The 20,377-nt window shown below is 41.8% G+C and overlaps 1 protein-coding gene across 1 annotated transcript in view; it reads right to left on the minus strand.

Moving 5' to 3' along the window:
• Positions 1-5,017: 5,017 nt before the first annotated feature.
• LOC109645980 (protein unc-13 homolog A-like) overlaps positions 5,018-20,377 on the minus strand; it is a 29,202-nt gene continuing 13,842 nt past the window's right edge. Inside the window, exons 13-42 of the mRNA XM_069511616.1 lie at positions 19,849-19,927; positions 19,409-19,414; positions 19,228-19,302; positions 18,905-19,124; positions 18,008-18,235; positions 17,585-17,726; positions 17,210-17,379; positions 16,924-17,039; positions 16,141-16,304; positions 15,760-15,913; positions 15,464-15,532; positions 15,093-15,182; positions 14,635-14,769; positions 14,391-14,518; positions 13,691-13,776; positions 13,368-13,494; positions 13,181-13,277; positions 12,056-12,199; positions 11,852-11,929; positions 11,274-11,351; positions 11,102-11,190; positions 10,869-11,012; positions 10,097-10,220; positions 9,487-9,543; positions 9,323-9,403; positions 8,568-8,715; positions 8,155-8,211; positions 7,303-7,389; positions 7,035-7,191; positions 5,018-6,498 (exon numbers count right to left, since the gene is read on the minus strand). Of these exons, the coding sequence (XP_069367717.1) occupies positions 6,210-6,498; positions 7,035-7,191; positions 7,303-7,389; positions 8,155-8,211; positions 8,568-8,715; positions 9,323-9,403; positions 9,487-9,543; positions 10,097-10,220; positions 10,869-11,012; positions 11,102-11,190; positions 11,274-11,351; positions 11,852-11,929; positions 12,056-12,199; positions 13,181-13,277; positions 13,368-13,494; positions 13,691-13,776; positions 14,391-14,518; positions 14,635-14,769; positions 15,093-15,182; positions 15,464-15,532; positions 15,760-15,913; positions 16,141-16,304; positions 16,924-17,039; positions 17,210-17,379; positions 17,585-17,726; positions 18,008-18,235; positions 18,905-19,124; positions 19,228-19,302; positions 19,409-19,414; positions 19,849-19,927 (3,619 nt within the window). The 3' untranslated portion in view covers positions 5,018-6,209. The remainder of the gene's footprint in view (positions 6,499-7,034; positions 7,192-7,302; positions 7,390-8,154; positions 8,212-8,567; positions 8,716-9,322; positions 9,404-9,486; positions 9,544-10,096; positions 10,221-10,868; positions 11,013-11,101; positions 11,191-11,273; positions 11,352-11,851; positions 11,930-12,055; positions 12,200-13,180; positions 13,278-13,367; positions 13,495-13,690; positions 13,777-14,390; positions 14,519-14,634; positions 14,770-15,092; positions 15,183-15,463; positions 15,533-15,759; positions 15,914-16,140; positions 16,305-16,923; positions 17,040-17,209; positions 17,380-17,584; positions 17,727-18,007; positions 18,236-18,904; positions 19,125-19,227; positions 19,303-19,408; positions 19,415-19,848; positions 19,928-20,377) is intronic.

Raw genomic sequence — 20,377 nt, forward strand, 5'->3', positions numbered from 1 at the left:
TGTTTTTGTTAAGTTTTGGTCTTCCACCCCACTCTCACAGCAAAGCTGTATGGCACTCTCAGATGACACACTGTCATTCCCATATAGCGCTGTACTCCTGGCCAAATGTAGTGCACTATATGGTTAGCTGTTTGCGACTTGTCCTGTGTTTCATAGCATTACTGGGTAATTCCCGATGAGGCGGTTGTGTCCTGTTTTTGTCTTTGTGTTTTTAAAGAGTTTGCAGTAACTGCCTCCTATAGTGTTAATACTGTATGGACAATTTGGGGCGACGGTACGTTTTTGTGGCCCTTTCAAACATTTCATGGAATCAGCTCATAGAATGAGACAAGCCATGACGACTTAATTCAAACGACACGCACCTAATTCTTAAGGGCTTCCTCTGACTGCACACACACACACAATCACATGTTTCACACAGTAGGAAAAGAATCAACGTATCCTTTATGGCAGCTAGTAGCTAGGTCATCCAGGGCTTCCAGACACTTTGTGTTCAAATCCCAGCAGCTGCAGAATGTTTTGCTTTTTATTAATCTGCTGATTTTTTCTTTTATCGTCCCTACACAGTCATCACATTCAGATGCTGTCGATAGAGTGCAGGGCAACGCAGTCACAATGTGTCGTGCTCCCCGGACATGGTTGCAGATCAGGGCGGGGTTTTTATTATCAAGGGAAAAAGGGTAATCTCTACTTGAGTCATAATTGGTGAAAGGGGGCGGTAGCTGCTGTGCTCTGGTGCTCCAGCCAGCATGACCTTCAACTTATTTGCTGTCTTGACTGTCTGTGTGCTGCTTGGGTGACGGGGGCAGTAGGAATCTAATAAGCAGCTGTCCTCGTCGAGCGCAGCAGATGATTCGTGTAGATTTCACACATGTAGGAAAAAATCTGCGTTGAACCGGTCGTCTGCCTGAAGGTTATCCCATGGTGCTTTGGTGCAACTCCCTACTGAAAGCCTCTGACAAACAAATGAACCGCAGTTGGTAGTGGGAGAGCCGTTTAAGTTCTCTGAAGAATCTCCCGCAGCTTCACACCATAGACCCGACAAAACCAGTAACCCATCTCCTCGTCGGGCTCCAATATCGAGCGCCGAGCCTCTTACTCGTGCACGCTCAGAACAGATCTTAAAGCCCGTCTCCAAACTGTCCAAGTCGCCGTGTTAAAGAAATAAAAATGTGTTGTGTTATTTTTTTGGGGTTTTATTGCCAGATGGGTTTATTGTGATTCCTGGTGCTGCACTGGGAAGTTTCTGGCCAATGAGAGAATGTTATGGTTTTAATGTACAGTAGATTAATTGTTTAAATGAAAAAAGGTACCATTTTTATTTTCAGATTGACTGCTGATTTTTACTTTTTTAGCCAAACATTCCCCCTCCCCCATTTCCTTCCTAAAGGTTTGAAAACAGGGTTTCCTGAGGCATGCTAGCCAGTGACCTCTGACCTTTTTTGTGATTAGAGGGGGGATGCAAAGAGAGCTATGCCAGTAAGGGGTGACACACTCCCCTCAAGCCTCCGCTCTCCTATTTTTGCTTTAAGTCTCTTTGTATGCAGAACCAAAATGTAAAACGTTGGCTAACTAGGTTTCAGTCCTGACCTGTGCGTGTGTGCATATGTGTGTGTGTATATACCCTGAATACAATCATTGGGATCTCGTTTTCAAAAGCAAAATGACTTAATTGAAGATAAGTGTAGTTTCTAAAGAACATGTATCATTATTTGTAAGTTAACCATCTGCATGTCTTCAAGCCACCTGGCATTAGCTAATAATTTTTAAGATTTAAAAGAAAAAAAAACTTTTTATACATTTTATTTTTTACAATTTATTTGCTTACCTAAATATCCCAGACAATAATGTGACCCTTTTTATTACTTCAAATTTATTTTTATTTTCCATTTTTTATTTTCCTTATTTCCTGTGTACTACATATAGGCAATTTATAACAAAATGAGAAAACTATTGAAGAAATTTTAAAATTGAAATATATTTTATTTGAAAGTTTATGGACCTTTTAACCGTGACCCGGGAAAATTGTATAATCATATAATTTGAGCTGACTTGACGGTTATGAGAAATGTATCAAGAGTTTTATTTTTTATGCTTCTTTAATAAAGTCTCGTTTTTGGTTTCATTTTTTTACTGTAAAATAAGAAACTTGTGACTTGTGTTTTTTTTTCTTCTTGTTCTGCTGTGTGCGGCAGAGTGGAGCAGCTGCACTCTTCACCACATGGTGGCAGTAGAGATACCTGCATCAGGGCCGCAGATCAGTCCATGACTAATGTGGGTGTGAACTCTGCAGCTCACATTTGTCTCTTTACAAATATTGAATGATACACGAGCCTGGATCTAACGTTTGAATAGAAATCCAGTTTTTTTCAGAGCAATGCAGAAATGATGCATCAATGGCAAAATGAATTGAAAATCTATTTGTCTTAATTCATCATGAAAAATGGATCATAATGATGAAGTAATCTTCCTATAGGGTCATGCCACACCTCCACATAATCCTGCTAACTGACAAATGGTTTAGGGCCTTTTTCACTCACAATATTTTATAAACAAATAAGATTGCTGAGATGTATCCACAGCAAATGAATTGGCAACAATTGTGATGATATTTCAGTCATTTCAAGCACAAGTGCCAAATATGTAAAGGTTGACATATTTTAGAAGTTTGCTGTTGTGTCTAACTGGTGAGGGATTGAAATTGGTATTTCTTTGTCATTTATGACTTTCTGTGGACCTCCTGTTTAAATCATACAGAAAAGACCTGGAAGATTCATTGATAATGCAAATGTTAGTTAACAGCCCTGAATCAAACTAAGAATCAGTCCTGTTCTGGTTCACAGCACATGCATTACTAAATTCCGTTTCTAATGTTTCAATACAAAAAACAGACTGAAGAACATGAACACATTATTTATATTTAACTTTGAACACAAAATGTTCTTAATTCCCACCGCCACCGTTTTCCAGCGTCTTCTCTCCTCTGTGGTGTGAGTGTCTCCAACATGTGGTTCGAGTTGTGTGAAATGGTGATGCGTGATGGTCCCCCCCTCCCACAGGGAGGTCAGAGGTCACACAGAACAGACTGAGCGCTCTCTGCAGTGGAAGCCAGTTGTTCCAGCTGCAGGTTTGTGTCAACATAACACCCAGCTGTCTCCATGTGAGAGAACACAGCGTCTGCTCAAACACTGCTCTGATTCAGAGCCTTTCAATAGGTGGATTAAAACGTCTTTACTTTAAAGGCTCAGATGCTTTAATTTGGTATTAACAGAACAAATACACATTCATTGACACAAACAATAATCAAAGCAGTCGTTTAGATTGTAACATAAATGTCCTTTTAATAGGAAGCAGATCACAATCAGGCTGCATTCCAGGTCCACTTCATCCTCATTAAAGAACGATCGTTAATGATAAGAAACAAATTAGAAACATCCTCAGTAGAAAATAATTCTCTCATGCGAGTTCTGTGTTCACATTCATATTGGTTACAGGAGACGTATTCACAAGCCTTTTTGAAAAACACAGAAAAAAGAAAAACGAAACAACATTGATGAGTCATCGTTATTACATAGTTAGGAAATTTAAAACAAGGAGAAATTTAAAACAAGTCAAGAAACATCATAGAGACACGTGCTGGCACAATAAAGTTTCCCATCATGCAATTGTAAGTTGGTTCTATTCACAGAGTGGGCATCGTTTGGTCTCAACAGAGTTGTGTCGGCGTGCATGCATGCATGTGTGTCGTCTTACATGTGCCCTTTTGTGCTTGAGCAGAGAAGTGTGTGTGTGTGTGTGTGTGTGTGTGTGTGTGTGTGTGTGTGTGTGTGTGTGTGTGTGTGTCTGTATGCGTAAATACATGAAGCAGGCAACCGACCGAGCCTCGAACTGGACCATTATTTTAGTTTTTTTGTTGCTTTTTTGTCAAGTTTCATCTTGAGCCCTGGGATTACTTAGTAAAAGAAAAATGAAGAAACACATGAAGAAAAATGTAACTGCACTGTGTGTCACAAGAGGGGGAGGAAGGTTCCTTTTAAAACGCTAGTTCACCCCTCCCCTTAAAAAACACACACAAAAACAAGCATGACTGAAACATGATTCATAGATTTCAGTGAAATTTGGAGGCCTAAATCAAAAGGCATGAGTTGGCGTTCCCGAGCAGGTCGTGGTTTTAGATTCAGCAATTGTTGATCGTACAAAGAAAGACGGCTCTGCTGAGGATCAGTAACATTCAGAAGATTTGTATTTGGTAGCATTCAACAGTATTCAGTAAAGACAACATGTGACAGGCCAGCAGTGATGTCTGACAGGAAAAGAAAAACATCCTGCAGGGTTTACTCAGTCACCGACACCACGAAGTCTCAGACTGAACGAAGAGCCAGACAGTGACTGTGAAACTTTTTTGCGAGTGAAAGATAAAGGGGTTCATCGAAAGCACATGACGAGACTAATACTTGAACACCGTAACTGCTTGGCGGTGAATCCGATGGCTTCTTTCTTTGAGAAACAAACAAACAAACATGAGCCCTCGTTCGTGCAAATTTGGTCCTGCTGAAGGCAAAAATAGCAACAGACACTTTCCTTCTCTCGTATCCAAAATATGTGAGAAAAAGCTTTTCATGAGTCCATAAAGAAAATATTTAAGAAAAAAAAGAATCATAAGTTTCCCATTCCTTGGATCTGGATATTGCCGTTGATGCTCCTGTAGTTAAACTGACAGCGCAGACATTTGGGGTATGTAGGTACAATATATTGCTCATAATCTCCGAGCCCATTTTGCAGGTGTGACGGTCAGCCCACACGCACACACACTCGCACCTTCACACACATGCACACACACTGACAAAAGACACAGCAGTGTTCACACAGGGTTTCGTTAGTCATAAAAACCACGAGCATCAGTGAACGTACAAACACACACTATTGCCTTGAACAGGAGGGTTTGGATGCGTGTGCAGGCGACCGGGAGGAGAGTGTTCCACAGGGGGGATGCGTCCTTTTAGGCTTCATGTGGCTTTTTTTTTTTTTTTTCAAGTTCCTCCACAGTGTCACTCATGAAAGACTGCGTGCAGTGTGTCTGTGGCCGAGCGGACGTCTGCCAACAGAAGCACTGACCTCGGTGCTTGAAGTGACCTCCCAGTCCACTGATCCCGTAGCCCTTCCTGGAGTTCACGTGCACTCCAGGGGTGTGGATGTGTTCGACGCTGGGGTATTGCTCCGTTTGTCGTGATGTAAAGCAAGTAGTTTTTTTTCTTTAAAAAAAAAAAGCACATTGTGGCCAAAACCTTTGCTTTTATGGATACATCACACGTGAGGCTCGTCATCGTTCCACTGGTGGTGTTTTCTCCAGGATCATAAAGTCTCGTCAGGTCTGATCTATAAAAACCTTTGGGTATCAGGGTTTTATGCACCATGCTCGCACAGGTCAAATATTGGAGGCGTCCATTTTTTCATGTGGGAGGGGAGTGGTTGCCATGGTTACAGCAGAGGGAATCACAGTGTCCTGGAGTCAACATGCAGGACTTTACATTACAGGACAGACGTAGATAGAGATGTTGCCCTCGGACACTGATCTAAGGTCAGTGTTTCCTCTGTTTGGGTTTTGTGATCTTAGATCTGTGCCTGATCTCCACCTCACACATCACGTCATCACACCGTGAGAAGACTAAGCAGATGAAACAATGGGGGGGGGGGGCAACACAGTCAGGCAGGCAAGCAGACGGACAGATCGTAGCAGGGCAAGGACCGACCTCCTGAAGACACAGAAGCAAAGTGCAAAGTGGTCTCTCTCAAACTATTCACATGGTCGTTGATCTGCGTTGTGTTATATCACATTGAAATTTACAGTGTATAAAAAAGGTGTGATGTGTTGTAGGAAAGAGTGAGTGACAAGTGCTAATGTGATGCTAATGTTACGCTAATGTTAAACTGAGAGGTTTGAGTGGAGCTGTTGAAATATTGAAAATTAAATTGGATTTTTTAAAAACCTATTCCTACGTGTTTACATTGATACCATTGCTATGTAAATGTTGCATAATGTATGCAGATATATGTACAATAGAGCGTTTTCATGTGTGTGCTTGTGTATTGCACATGGTTGCCAGTCTATGTGGGTGTGACTACGACATGTGTGCATAATACTTTGTCGAACAGGTCTCTGGTGTTTTGGTGCACACGTGTGTCCTCGCTCTCTCTCTCCTCTTCCTCCCTCAGCTGCGGCCCTCCTCAGCCGAGCGCTGGTCCGACTTGAGCTTCACGAACTCCTTTGCCACGTCGTCGTTGTTGCGCTGAGAAAGGATGCGCAGCACCGTCAGGCCCGTCTCGTCCATGTGGACACGTCTTCCCAGCGGCAGCCAGCAGGTGACGCTGCTCTTGTTGGCTATTTCCTTCACCTGCAGCAAGGCCATTCCCACGGTGCGGTCCTCTCTGGCGAAGCAGTAGTCCTTCACGCACACTTGTAGCTCGTAGCTCTCTGGACCCACCTCAGTGCCGAGGGAGCTGAAACAAGACAAAATAGAATCACTGCCCTGTGGTCGTATGTCTGTGAAACCACTGCAGTTTCAGATGACACACATTTTATTTCCAGACTCGTATGAGGTAACTGTAGCCTTTGAAATCGAATCAAGTCCAAATGTTTTTCACCAAAAATATAAGTGGGTTCTTCAAAATGCAGGTAAATCTGCTAAAAATGAGATTGACTTCTTTCCCATTGTCAGAAGGAGTTTGTTTGATTTTTGTGAGGCGCTCTCTCATCTTAAATCCGAGAGTCATTTGACCCAAGAGTGAATGTTGATTGTTTCCCATTGACATCTGACCAACAAAATCTAATTAGTTCATACTTGAGTCCAAGTGAATGCCTGCACCAAATTTGAAGACGTTCCATCAAAGTATTCTTGAGATATTGCGTTCACAAGAATGGGACGGACAGATAACCCAGAAACAACACAAATAAAAACTGGTAGATCTGGATCATCTGGTCCAAACCAAACCAAACCCAAGACAACAGAAGTGAAGCGGGTAGAGTTGATACTCACTACTGGAAGCTCTCGCTGAACTTTGGAGACCAGCTGTTGTTCTTGGACTTGGTGGCAAATTTCCTCTTCTTGTCACTAAGGTGAGGGCCGATGATATAAACTTCCACAAAAGGCCTGAAGCCCTGCGCCCTCCACTTCAGGTCATTTGCAGCCACCACTGGAAAACAAAGGCACGTCAAGTCAGGCACAAAGGGAAGGTAGGACACAGATAGAGATAAATAGCTGACAGGTCTTAGAACACAGGACCCTGATGAAGTCTGTTCTGTACCTTTGACATTGATCTTGTGTTCTCCATTAGGTTGGGGTAAGATATCCACGACCATGACCACCTCGCCAACTGAGTCCACTCCAGATGCTGCAAAGACAAACTCAGTGAGTGACTGATCACGTGTGTGTGTGTGTGTGTGTGTGTGTGTGTGTGTGTGTGTGTGTGTGTGTGTGTGTTTGCATTGTGCCCCTTTGTCTTTGGCCATAACCTTGGTTTTTTACAGTCTGCAAATAAGTATAGCTGAGATATACAACATGAAGAACTGGGATCAGCAGATTGTGAACTATATTTAAACATGAAGAAACCACGCACACACACGTTCTCTGTGATAATCAGAGGAGCAGCGTTTGGCTGGGTAAAGCAGCTTGTGTGCCAGCTCTTTTTCTAAGCAAATGGCAAACTGTAATGTAATAATAGCTGGTAATTCATTCTTGACACTATTGACACTTGAGGAGAAAAAAGAGGGAGATGATGATGAGAGAATCCAAACTGTGATACAAGTTTCTGGAGTAAGAAGCTCTGTGTCATCAGATCAGCCTCCACTTGATCTGTGGTCTCTACAGAGTTTACATTCATGCATCTTGTGTTTCCTCTTGCTGTGTACATTCTACATATATCACAATGTTTAGCTGCCTCAAATAGTCCAATGCGTGACACTTCATTTTTTATTGATAAAAAGCAGGAAGATTTAAAAGAAGCAGAGGGAGAGTCCAGGCTGTGCTGAGGGCTAAGACCGCACCCAGTCTCTGTCTCCATCTTTGCTCTGTGACAGTTTGAACAAACCAAAGTCTGAGCTGCAGCCTGGGGGGACACACAGACATCGCAACACTTTGCAACACTGCTGACACGTACCTTTTTCTGGCGGTGTGTCTTCGTTTGCTGTGTACCTGACCCCTTTCCCTCCGTGGACTGAAGAGACAGAGAGCAGCATTAAAAGACGAAATAAGTATTTTCCATTTTCTGTATATAACTGGATATACAGTATATATAAATGCAATGCAGTATTTTTGCTGTAACTCAGTGAAGCAATGAATTAAACATGTCTCCCAACTCTGTAAGCAAGTTACTCTATTTAATCCTTTAATCCCATTTAATTCCATAAACTGTAGTTACAGTGAGAATAAGCATGAGAGCTCTTTGACAGCACACTTGTGTGAAACTATTTGGACTTGCTCTGTGACTGTGTGTGTGTGTGTGTGTGTGTGTGTGTGTGTGTGTGTGTGTGTGTGTGTGTGTGTGTTTGTTATTGCTGATTAAAATTTTACCCTGAGCGTTCTGCGAAAGGACAAACTTCCTGATGAGTTTGTCCGTGGCCTGTGTGTACAGGGACAAGGCGTAGCGCAGAGACTGCAGATCTGGACTCTTCTCCAAGAATGTTTTCTTCAGGCCCACGCCACCAGCATGAAAGTATTGCTGCGTAACAAATATGACAAATGCACACTTATTATAGTGGAGATGAGGAGAGACACACACAGAGAAATCAACAAAGAAGATCCTCCAGTTTGACAGAACTGGTTTGTAGAGTGCAGCTGCTTTGTCAGCCTCGGAGCCATGATGCACTAATATGAAACAAACAGGTTTGTTGGTGCTACAAACAGACAGACTGAAGCTAACAATAATATATTAACACTGATGTTAGTATCATTTTTCTTAATAACTTCACAAGGAGCTTTTGTTTTCAGCATTTGTTGGTTTGTTATTTAGCAGGATTACACAAACACTCCTGGATGTATTACTGCGAAATTTGGTTGAAGGATGTGGTATGGGTCAGAGAAGAACAAGTTAAATCTTGGTTCAGGAATTTTGCCACCACTTTTTCTAACATTGCAATGATTACTCATGGAATATTTCATGGATCTTGATGAGAAAAATGGGACTGATATTTATGAGTGTGTACAATCTGGTGCAGATCCAAATCAAAATCCTGATCTAGAGAATTAAAATTTGGTTTCATAAGTGGACTGTTGGGGCCTTGGCAGAGGGTGATGATGTTATGTTGGAGTAACAGACCACACGATACCTTAATGGTGTCGAGTGCCAGCTCTATAACTGCACACTGTTTAGGAGTCAATGCTTTGGCCTCCTCTCGCCCCATGTGCTCCTGCAGGACAGATCAAACACAGGAGTCAGTCAACTTCATATTTTTGCTGTTCTGTCACAGTTGCTGCCTTTTATTTTCATCACCTTGAGCTTAGAAAGCTGTCCCAACTCCTTAGCAGCATTGAAGATCATCTGGGTTCCCTGCTGAGGAGAAGACGGGCAGACAGACGCGTGAGTTCAGTAAAGAGGGACATTTAAGAGATCAGGTGGTTTGTAAAGTGAGAGGTGAGTTCAGGAGGTCAAGTGAGAACAGGCAGCTGCAAACACAAGAAATGAGTTTGAGGAGTGAACGGCAAAAGAGTCAAAGTACAAATGCTATGCAAAATTTTGTTTTCTCAACACTTGAGTGAAAACTAAGTGGAAAAAAGTTATGTTGTCTCCAGTGCACTGTGCACTTAAAATTAAGTTCTAATGCTAGTGGTGGTACGGCTCACGTTAAAAATAGTGTCATGTCATGCTCACAGACGCTACACACACACACACACACACACTAACATAAGCACACACACACTCACACATACTTACATTAACCTAAGAAAAGCAGGAGAGTAGAGAGAATGGGATTAATGGCAGGATAGATGAGTTCATGTACAACCACAATGGAAAGCAGCAATGAAAAGCAGTGAAATTCAGAAGAAAAGAAGGAAATAAAAAGGAGTGAATGTCTTTTTTTAATATTACTATCATTACATACCGTCTGATCAGTGAGTGTTGGAAGAACAATTGTTTTTTCCATTGTGTTCATCACCAGTTTCCACAGCTCTTTCAGCACTCTCTTCAGGACGGTCTTTTCACAGATCTTAGCAAACAGCGACAGACTGAAACACAGAAACAGACTCTCACTTACTGATGTGAAGACACAACTAAAGCATTTATTTACCTCCCTCAAGGAGATTGTGTCTTCACCCCTTATCTGTTTTTTGTTTATAACCCGAAATCAACTAACCCGGTTACCCTGAATCTTCATGGAAGGATGAGATATGTGCCATTATATTATTTTCACTTTTCTTTCACATTTTTGTTGATTTCTCAGAGAATAATTCATTGATCTTGATGAATAAAATCCGGATTCTTTAGGGGACTGTATGAAATTTGGTGCAGATCCAAACAAAATCTGGGTCTGGTGAATTTAAATGTGGTGTCATGAGGGGACTGTTGGGCCTTGGAGGAGTTATACGCTCTAGTGCTATTTGAGTTTCATAAACTTTTTTTTAAATTTTTTATTCCAGTTCCATAATAAGATATAATACTTGAATTTTGGTAAAAAAGAAAATTCTATTTTGTTTCTTAGCCTGAGGACAATATATTTTGTAAAATGTATTTAATTCACTAAAGATTAGATGTTATATTTGGATCAGCAGAAATTTGCCTTGAAATGTTTTGGATTTAAGAGTTTCTAAGATGAAGAATTTGTCCAAACATTTGACAAACATCTGTTGTTTCTTAAAAAGTGCTGAGGTTCTCACTTGCTGTCCAGGAAGTCCATAATGGGCTGTAGGACGTTGTCGGCCTCCTGAACCACGCTGCCATTGGCTGGTACAGTCTGACCTTTGACTTGAGCCAGGATATCACCCATCTGCCTCACGTTGTCCTCAATCTGGGGCTGGAAACTGCAACACCACCAACAAATAACAACATGAAAATCACCCGCTGGAGATGCTGGTTAGACATCGTATTTGTTCTCAGGCAGCACACGAACCTGACTGCAAAAATGCGGCTGAGGTCATCCATGACGCTGTTGAGTTTGTTCTGCAGCTCCTTCAGGAAGTCACTGGCCTCCAAGTTGAGCTGGAAGAAGATGGACAGAACTGATACATGGGTCATATCATATTAGCAAAATCCCAACGATAACAGTGTGTGTGGAAACTTACGTCCTTGCCTCCCATGGCCTCAAACATCTTCTCCAACTGAACCCTGAGCTGCTGGATGTTATTGATGATGATACACGGCTGAGCAGAGAGAGAGAGAAAAATCATTACACACAAACACACACACACACACACTGCATTTTGCTGTAATCAATCAAAGTTAGTCCTCCTAACTTTTTTTATTGCTTCGTAGGCGAAAACACTTGGTGATGCAGGACAGGAGAAGAAGGAGTTTTCAGTAATTACTGCTCCTTCGAGGGCTCCTGGTCTCTTTGGGAGTGCGGCCCACTTTTCCCCGAGTCTACACCACATTCAGCTAATTACACAGCCCTAATTCACTCTGAAACACTGCAACCTGGGCACACTGAAGAGTGCTTTATTGTGCTGAAATTAATCAGCCTGGCCACGTACACCAAACCTTTACAAAGCCTTGATGGAGCAGCTCAAATGAAACTGTTCAGTATTAATCACTGCTCTTTATTTTTGTGCTGGCACAAATTTGTATCTGCTAACTTGTTTACAAACCATTTCTGTTTATAACTTCATAAGGTCTTTTACTTTGAAATATCTCAAACGCCTACCACTTTCTCCTTCTTGACATGATTTGGGAAGTCTTTCGCTATGATGTCAGCATAAGACAACAGGACATTGCCTATGGTCTATGAGAGAAAAATAAAAAGAATGTTATCAGAGGATCACGCAGCGAGAAATTACACATAAAATATTTTTAAGCAGTGATAGCTGAGGTAAAAAAGTTTGTGTGAACATTAGGAGGCAAAAGTCACCTTGGCGAATCTCTTCATGTAGTTGCCAACAATCTGCGGGTCAGGACACTCCAGTTTGCGGATGATTTCAAAGCTTTGATTGAGCTGAGAGAACACGTCCACCACCGAGCAGGAGAACAAAGCGTGCTCCGATGTGACCTGGAACTGGAGAACGAGAAGAAAGAACGGGACCAGGGGGAAAAGTATGAGAGGCTGCTTCATGGTGCTGATGTGAGCTGACTAACACTGAAATTAACAGGGGTTCAATTCCCACTGAGGGCAACTCCGTGGGGAAAGTTCACAGTGTTGTTACACAATGAAATTAGTTCCTCTTTAGCAGCAAAAGATTGGTGGGAAGATTCCTCTGAAAGCCTTTGTGTTAGAGCAATGGAGGTGATCAGAGAGTTATGATGAGGAGCAGGGCTCTCATTAACAGGCCGGCCATTAGCCTAAAAGCGAACAGTGTTCTGGTGTATGACTGGGCCTAGAGACCACGTTTTCGCTGACACAGGAAAACAGAAGCTGCCTCGGGCGACATTAATTGGACCCAAAGGATCCCTGAAATATGAGCCAGGAGAATCTTCAGCTGCTTTGTATCGACCTCATTGCTGCATGGATATGTAGGCGTGAGCGTGACGAATTGTGAGATGGTACATGGTGTGTGTGTGTGTGTGTGTGTGTGTATGAGTACACATCGACTTGTACTGTAGCATCTGCTCCCCTCTGCAGCGAAGCTTTTTCCAGTTGCATTTGGTATCGAGTCATTATTGATTGCCTTGAGACATTCAACCTGCTCCTCTCAACCTGGAATGTGCTGAGTCAGGAGAAATTATGTGAACTGCCAGAATCTGCATGAGAAATGCATGAATATATTTTTTTTGGGGGGGTGCTGCAGGTAGTTCCCAGTTAGGCTTTCATGTTGTGTTTTATCGCTGCCTCAACAGGATTGAATTGATTAATTTTAGTCAAACTTTTGTCTCACATGATTTCCGGTTTCTATTTTAACACTTAAATTGGTTATTAAAGCAGAAGTTTGACGTTTTGGGAAATGTATGTACGCCTTTTCCTGCTGAAGCAACAGCAAGCACCTGTTAGTATGGCAGGAAGCATATTTTACAAGTGAAAGGTGAAGATAAAAGCCGTTACCCCGTCTTTTTTGTCCCTCTCCAGGGCTCCATGAAGAAAATCTCTGGACACCTCCTCATTTTCATCCAACCACATGATGACAAATGGCTCAAACCAGCTACAGAATGAAAAAAAGAACGTTAGTCTTTGTAATACTGTTGCAAATGTAGCAGGAAAAGTGTGCATGCTGTATGGATAAGATACTCACGCTGGATATTCAGGGACATGCTTCTGGAAAGTGGTCAGCTCCTTGCAGTACTCATTATAGAGCCACTTCACCTTGAAGTGCAAGTTCATATAATCTGCACTTTTACACAGGCGGTTCTTCTCGTGCTCTGAATATCAAAGTGAAAGACAGGATGAGAAAGGTTCCACTTCTCCACTCGTTCTTTAAATGTGCTGTAGTTTACACATAAAAAAGAAACAACACTTGAAAACAAACTCATGACACAAACTAATGGCTCCTGCCAGGTCTGTGACCTCTACATCCTAACACACAGATACACACAGACACACACACATAAAACTTACCCTCCATGGCATATTTCATATCTTGTGCAAACATATTCCACATGACCTCAGCGCTAATCTTGCCCACATTCAGTTCCTGGGGAAACCTAGAAGAGGCAGAACTCAGACTTGAATCAGGCTCTATATCCATGAATGGTACATTATTATTAAACTACTGAGACATTGTCCTCATTGTCTCCCAAAACAACTCCACTGAGTTCTATCAAATTCATTATCATACTATTGAATTTACAGTTTTAAAAAAAGGCATGGGATTGAAATCCAAACAACACCCACGCATCCACGAAAGCTGTAGAGAAATGACTGTACGTACAGGCTGAGGGTACATCAAAATAAAAATCATACACAGCAATATAATATATTGTTCTCATTTGTACACTTCGATGCTTTGTTTATTACAGTCTGATGTTCTTAGACAAATCTTTATGTTCTTTTTACTTCATGTTCTGTCTTTCCGAACTGACAGGAAACAGCTTGTGGCTTCAAAACAAACAAAGAACGTTTTTCTGACTGTTTGACCTGTTTGTGTTTCTCTTGATTCTCTGACACCCCCCACTCATATTCTAGGGCTTTGTATTTTGTGCTTTGGTGTCGTGTGCTATTAAAGCCCTATGTTCTCCTAATCTGGCCTAAAATCTACATCACTGCCTCTACGTGACACATCAGAACAAGTAGACTGACGTTGTGAGGCGACACTCACTGATTAAGACAAGGCGTGTAGGAGTTTTTGTCCTCTTCTATGATGGAGACGATGAGAGTGATGAGTTTGGACCAAAAGTCGAGGTTCTTGATGCTGGGACCCTGCTCATCTGGAGGCACTGCCTTTGACTGGACACAGAAAGAGGTTTAAGGATTCACACAGTATTCAAACAGCTGAAAGCAAAGTAGAGGTGTTAATAAGTAAGAATACTGCTACTACTTTTGCTTCACACACTCAGACTTACAGGATCTGTCTGATATTCCCTATTGTAGAGGTCATGGCAGTTGTTGAAGATATACTCATAGGTGGAGTTGAGACAGGCTTTCACGCAGTCCTTCACCACCTGGCTCGCCCTCGGGGGACTCTGCAGCTCCTGGACCTGAACGCAAATGTTACACAACATCTGGATGAATTGAAAATTCTACAAAAGTGTCTGTCAGAGACACACAGTCTTAGCAGGGGGTTGTCTCTAAGGGAAAATAACCCAAAACTCACTGTGCTGCACAAATTGCACCAACACACATTAACACCCTGAGTCTCCAGATAATAGCTTCAGTTTGGATAGGGAAATGTTGAGTTGATTCTCAGCTTGTGCCTGAGGTGACTTTACTTAACTAACTGGAAACATGGTCTCCCATGCTTATCTTAAAGTAGCGAGCTGGTGTGAAAAGGCAAAGAAAGAAAAGAAAAAATTATTCTTACCTTCATCCTGAAGAATGTGATGCTTGTCAAGAGATCAACAGTAGACTTGAGATCTTGTAGTCTTTCAGGACTGCTGGCAGGGAAGTTATTCTGAAAACAAACACACACACAGCAATGAAAAGAAAATGCATAAAAGGCTCACCAGAGTTACAATCTATAGAAAGACAAAGAACGTGAATGTTAGCAATGACATTTTCATCTGATTCAAAACAGAGAATAGAAAGTCTCCTACTCATGTACACACAGAAACAACATAAACAGATGTGGCCAACATGAGTTGGTTTGCAAACAGCAACCAAGAGACTGTAGAAGTAAGTTTAGTACAAATAAAATGTTTTTGTTTTTGTTGAGTAGAGAGAAAGTGTCAGTACCCGGTACATGGACAGGTCGATCCTCAGGGAGTTGTGCAGCTGATCCAGCAGTTTGACAAACCTCTCCTTCTAAACAGGAAAATACACAAAAAGAGGACAACCCACTCAGACAGACTGTCACATTTGACTACACAAATCTGAGGCGGTATCTGACACGGCTCAGCTGATAGGATGTTTGGGGAAGAAGGCAGGGCCACTTTAAAGTTATTGAAGTCATTTTCTGTCACATTTCTAGGAGAAGGAACAAAATATAAGTATGTATTATTATGTATACAAAGTATTTCTCAGGCACTCACGCCAAAGTTTGATGCAGCAAATCTGTCCGAGGCAGAAACGTTGTTGGAGGACTGGGTGGTGTGGGCGTAGTAAGCATTGATGTTGGCCAGCAGGGTGCTCATCACAGCGGGCACTCCTGGGCACATGTACTTGGACGATAGGCAGGCAAAGTGGCTGCAGGGTGGAAGTGGAAAAAAGAATACTTTGAACATTTCCTTCCTCTACTTCACTCTATTAATGAACAAATACACAGCATCTTTTCATAATCTATCTGAAATCAAAACGCTATAGCCATTTTAGTGGCAAGTAGAACAAAACTGATAACTCTAATTTCGGTTTTAATCTCCTCCAATTACTGTTATTCTCAAAATTCAACATTGTGTGATGTTAGAGGCACTGACGTCATGGCCTGGTAGATGGATTCGACTCCGTATCTCATGGCGAACTCGTCCACTATCTCCTGAGCCGTCTCCTCAAAATACACCTTCCAGGCATCATCTCCTTTGGCATCAGGGATTTTTACTACACCGCCGTTCTGCTCCTCAGTGGTGTACTGGAACAAATGCTGAACATGGAGAAAGGGCAGTATATGTTTATTTTTGTGTAGCCGTACCAATTGCAGCTGTATTGGTATTAAGTTGAAGCAATTGAAGAACTTAAATGTGTTATAAAGAATTTCATATTTACAAAAGAATACATTTCAAACACATCTTTTCATCTTTTTTTGTGATGACACACAATTTTGAAACTAAAAATGTGTTGAAATCCAGTTTGATTCAGATTTTGCAGTTCAGGCATTTGAACAAAGCTGCCCACCAAGACTGTTTCTCTGTGCTCTACCAATTTTCTGGTTGTCACTCACAATCCTGCAGGATAACAGGATTATAAATAAACTATGAAATAGTCTATAGGCCTTCAGGACAGTCTCATATGGATTTCCATATCCCCCTATATACTAGTGAAAAAGGCTCAATAATCCCAGCCAATTATTCATAATAAAGTCTCAAAGGACAAAGAAAGACAAAGAGATTTTGACAAAAAGAGACTAACTGGAACTGAGTGAAATTAACTAGAACTTCTGAACTAGAAATAGAGAGCTGTTCTTGCTTATTTCATGTTTTATTTAAAATGTAAATAATCATGAAAATACTTGGAACATTTCATCCAGATCAAATCAGACTGACCTCATGTAGACAGGTGTACTGGACATGGTAAGGAGCCACCGTCTCCTCCCCTTTGATTTCCACACTTATGTGCATCCGGATGGCTCCTGACACAGCAGACTTATCGGTTCTCTTGTCTGTCGAATAAAAAAAAAAATCATATTGCTTAGTTGTCTGAAATGTATTTTTATCTAGAGACAAGCACTTCAACAACGGGTTTCTTTTTTGTTATCTCTGTGTGACTGACAGTTTCTCTAATCCACCTCTAACTCTCCATCGCCTTTTTCTCTTATCTTGCAAAACTCACCCAGGTTGTACCAGACATCCATCTCCCCGCTCAGAGTGCGGACTTCAATGATGGTTTGACCCAGGAAGTCATCGCTCTCACGTTTGAACCTCTGTTTCACACGAGACTTGATGTCGTCATCCTCGTCCCACACGCGGACCTTGATGCGGTCGGACGAGTTATGGCACTCACTAGATGAGGCAGAGACAGAGAATGTTGTCAAAGAGAAGACATCTGTGCAGAGCACAAATCCCGATGGTGGACTATATAAGAAAAGGCTAATTTGTAAGTACAGTAGGATATTTTGTGATCCATATACACAGGTATAAATAACCTTGGGTAACATAATTAAATGGACCTAAAATTACACATCATCTTTGGAAATACTGCACTTACAAGTGGAAATTCTCTTCCCAGACAGGGTTGAGGTTGCCATAGATAGTCTTGGTTCTCTTCTTGGTCTTCCCAACTTGAACAGTGACATACGGGTCACTGGAGCCTGTTTTGTCTTTCGCCTGCAGGCCCTGAGCACACACCACTGAGGAAGAGACAAGAGACATTCAAACAAAAACCCTGGCAGCTGTCTGACAATACACATTGTATTGTGCAATCTGATTAAAATCTGAAAAAATGTTTGTATAAATAGTTTAAAAAAGAAAACAAGACCACTACTGCAAGAAATCATAGTATCTTTTGCGACAGAAATCATGGACCGCACATGTTTTATTTATACAACTCAAAATAACTAATGTGCTGTACAAGCTGTCCCACGTTTCCCTCTCTCCTTAAATCTTTAATTCAGATAAGGAATAAACTAACCAGTGATGCTGATCTTTGCTGACCATTTTGAGGTCCCGTCAAGCACGCTCTGTTTGATCTGCTTCATGTGCGTGGCATGTGTTGATTTGTCGAGGGCAAACACTTCCTGTATCAGCTCAAAGATCTCCGGTTTGTTCCTCTCTCTGATCTTCATGCGGTCCTTCAGGACCATGATGATGTTCTGGGTCCGGTCCTCTGCCCCGTGCTTGGAGCTCTTCTCTGCAGCTCCTGATGAGACCGATGAATAAAGTGAGGGATGTAGGAAGAATAAGAGGACAGTGTAAAATATATTCAAGGTAACATGGCTCATAAGCACAACGGCTTATCCCCCTCCCTTGCAGTCCATCTATTTCCAGCCGAGCTAAATTGGCATCACATAAATTTTGAAATGGCTGTGGATCAAACCCCAAACTTCCCAATGTTATGGCAGTAACTAAATTCACTTAACCCCTGACCTGGTCAGGAAAACATTAGATAGTCACAGTGTAGAGGACCAACAGATGATTTGGCAACAAGATTTTACAAGACTCTTTGGAGAGAGAGGAGAGCGATGAATTATGCATTGTATAGATTAACTCTAAAATCAGCATGGAATTAGATAACTTTCCTCTTGTGTGTAGATGCAATGGCTAGGGATGGAATAGAGAGAGGTGAGAGGCAGAGGTATGACAGCACATTACTCATGAGATAAATTGGAAAGGAAGAGGGAGGAGAATGTGAGAGTGGATAGAGGACAAGAATAATGGGATGTCAATCGGGCAGAAGGATACAGAAGAGGAGCTAAATAGGTTTAGGTCTGTGTGGAGGACTGGGTGTGTGTATACCTCAGTCAGAAGAGGTGCATGTGCTTTACAGTGTTTTACTTGTGCATGCATGCAAAAATGTGTGCATCCTTACTCTGCAGACAGTCAGCATTGAGTAAGTCCTGGCACTTGTCGTGGCATTTGACACCGCACTCAGAGCAGCGCATGCCTTGGCGGGCGATACCCCACAGCAGCCCCTCACATTCATAGCAGTAGGTGGGGGTGGTGGCTGTCCACACCTCAAAGTTATGAGGAGTAGTGGAGGAGATGGGGTAGATCAGAGCCTGTAGAGTCTTTTTATAGACATGGCTCTTCTGCAAAGGTCACAGAGAAAAGAAATGTAAGTTTGATACTGATTAGATGTTGGAAAACCCTGGACAGAGTTTTGAAAAATTAAACAGGGAGGAGGAAACTCACCAACTCTTCATTTCCCAGAGTGGTGGAGGCCATGGCTGATGTAATTCCAGCTTTACGAGAGTTCTGCACCAGAGACTATGATAAAGAGGGTGAGGAGAAAGAGTGTTTATCTTGGAATGCTAACTATTATGTGGAAGTCAGATTTATATTTGATTTCTGGGAGAGATAAACAAGGACTCACCATGGCCTGATGAAACAGGAGGAGGGAGAAAAATGGAAACAGATGTGAACATATGCTAGGAATTTCAAATGAGTCTTTGTGATGCATTTTGTGCAGGTGTATGTGCACATCCCTGTGCATCTGACAGGTATGCCCTGACCTCTAGTGTGAATATATTGATTAATTACTGTTATTACATTAACACCACAGATATGTGAGCTCTCAATTCATATGCAAATCAAACACAGGCAACCAAATCAACATGGTTAGCCTGTGAGAAAAAAAGTAAAAGCAGTATCAGGTTCAGATGTTTTTCAAGAAAAGGTAACAACAATGCACAAGAGGCAGAAAAAGAGATGTCTGTCTCATAGTTAACTTTTAGAGAAAAAAAGAATGTCTACAACAAAATTGATTTCAGGGCACCCCACAAGACGGGTGCATATTGTGTGTGTGTTTCTCACCAGATCTCTGACAAGAGGAATTGCTTTCCTTTTGCGAAGGTCAGGCATGCTGTCAATACTGTAGAGTGCACCTCCCATTCTGAATAAGAAAAGCAAGGCAATTTATAATCATCACTATTTACAGTTGGTCAAATTATTCATCAAATCCTTCATTATTCATCACATTTTCTAGATTTATTACCATAAATCTGATGTATTTCCCTCAGTCATTGTTTCTAATGCAACTCCAGTCAAGGACTTCTCAAGGACTTCACTGGAAAGTTTAATTACACTGACCGCCCCATCTCAAATAGTGGGAATGACACTCCATACACCTGTGTTCAATTGCTGGGTTTCTATTTGGCAAACTTCAGTATGCAGCCTCAGTTCCATGCCGAGGTCTGCCTCATCTACAAATGGCCTGCCAGCTAAGTCAGGACAGCCTTCTGCAGTTCAATACTCGCTGGCCGATTGCCAGTGAATGAAAAAGGAGGATTCCCATACTAAAGAAAGGGCATTTTCAATCTTACGGAACGATGGAAGGATTCCA

The sequence above is a fragment of the Paralichthys olivaceus genome, chromosome 16, assembly GCF_024713975.1.
Source record: "Paralichthys olivaceus isolate ysfri-2021 chromosome 16, ASM2471397v2, whole genome shotgun sequence".
NCBI classification, from domain to species: Eukaryota; Metazoa; Chordata; class Actinopteri; order Pleuronectiformes; family Paralichthyidae; genus Paralichthys; species Paralichthys olivaceus.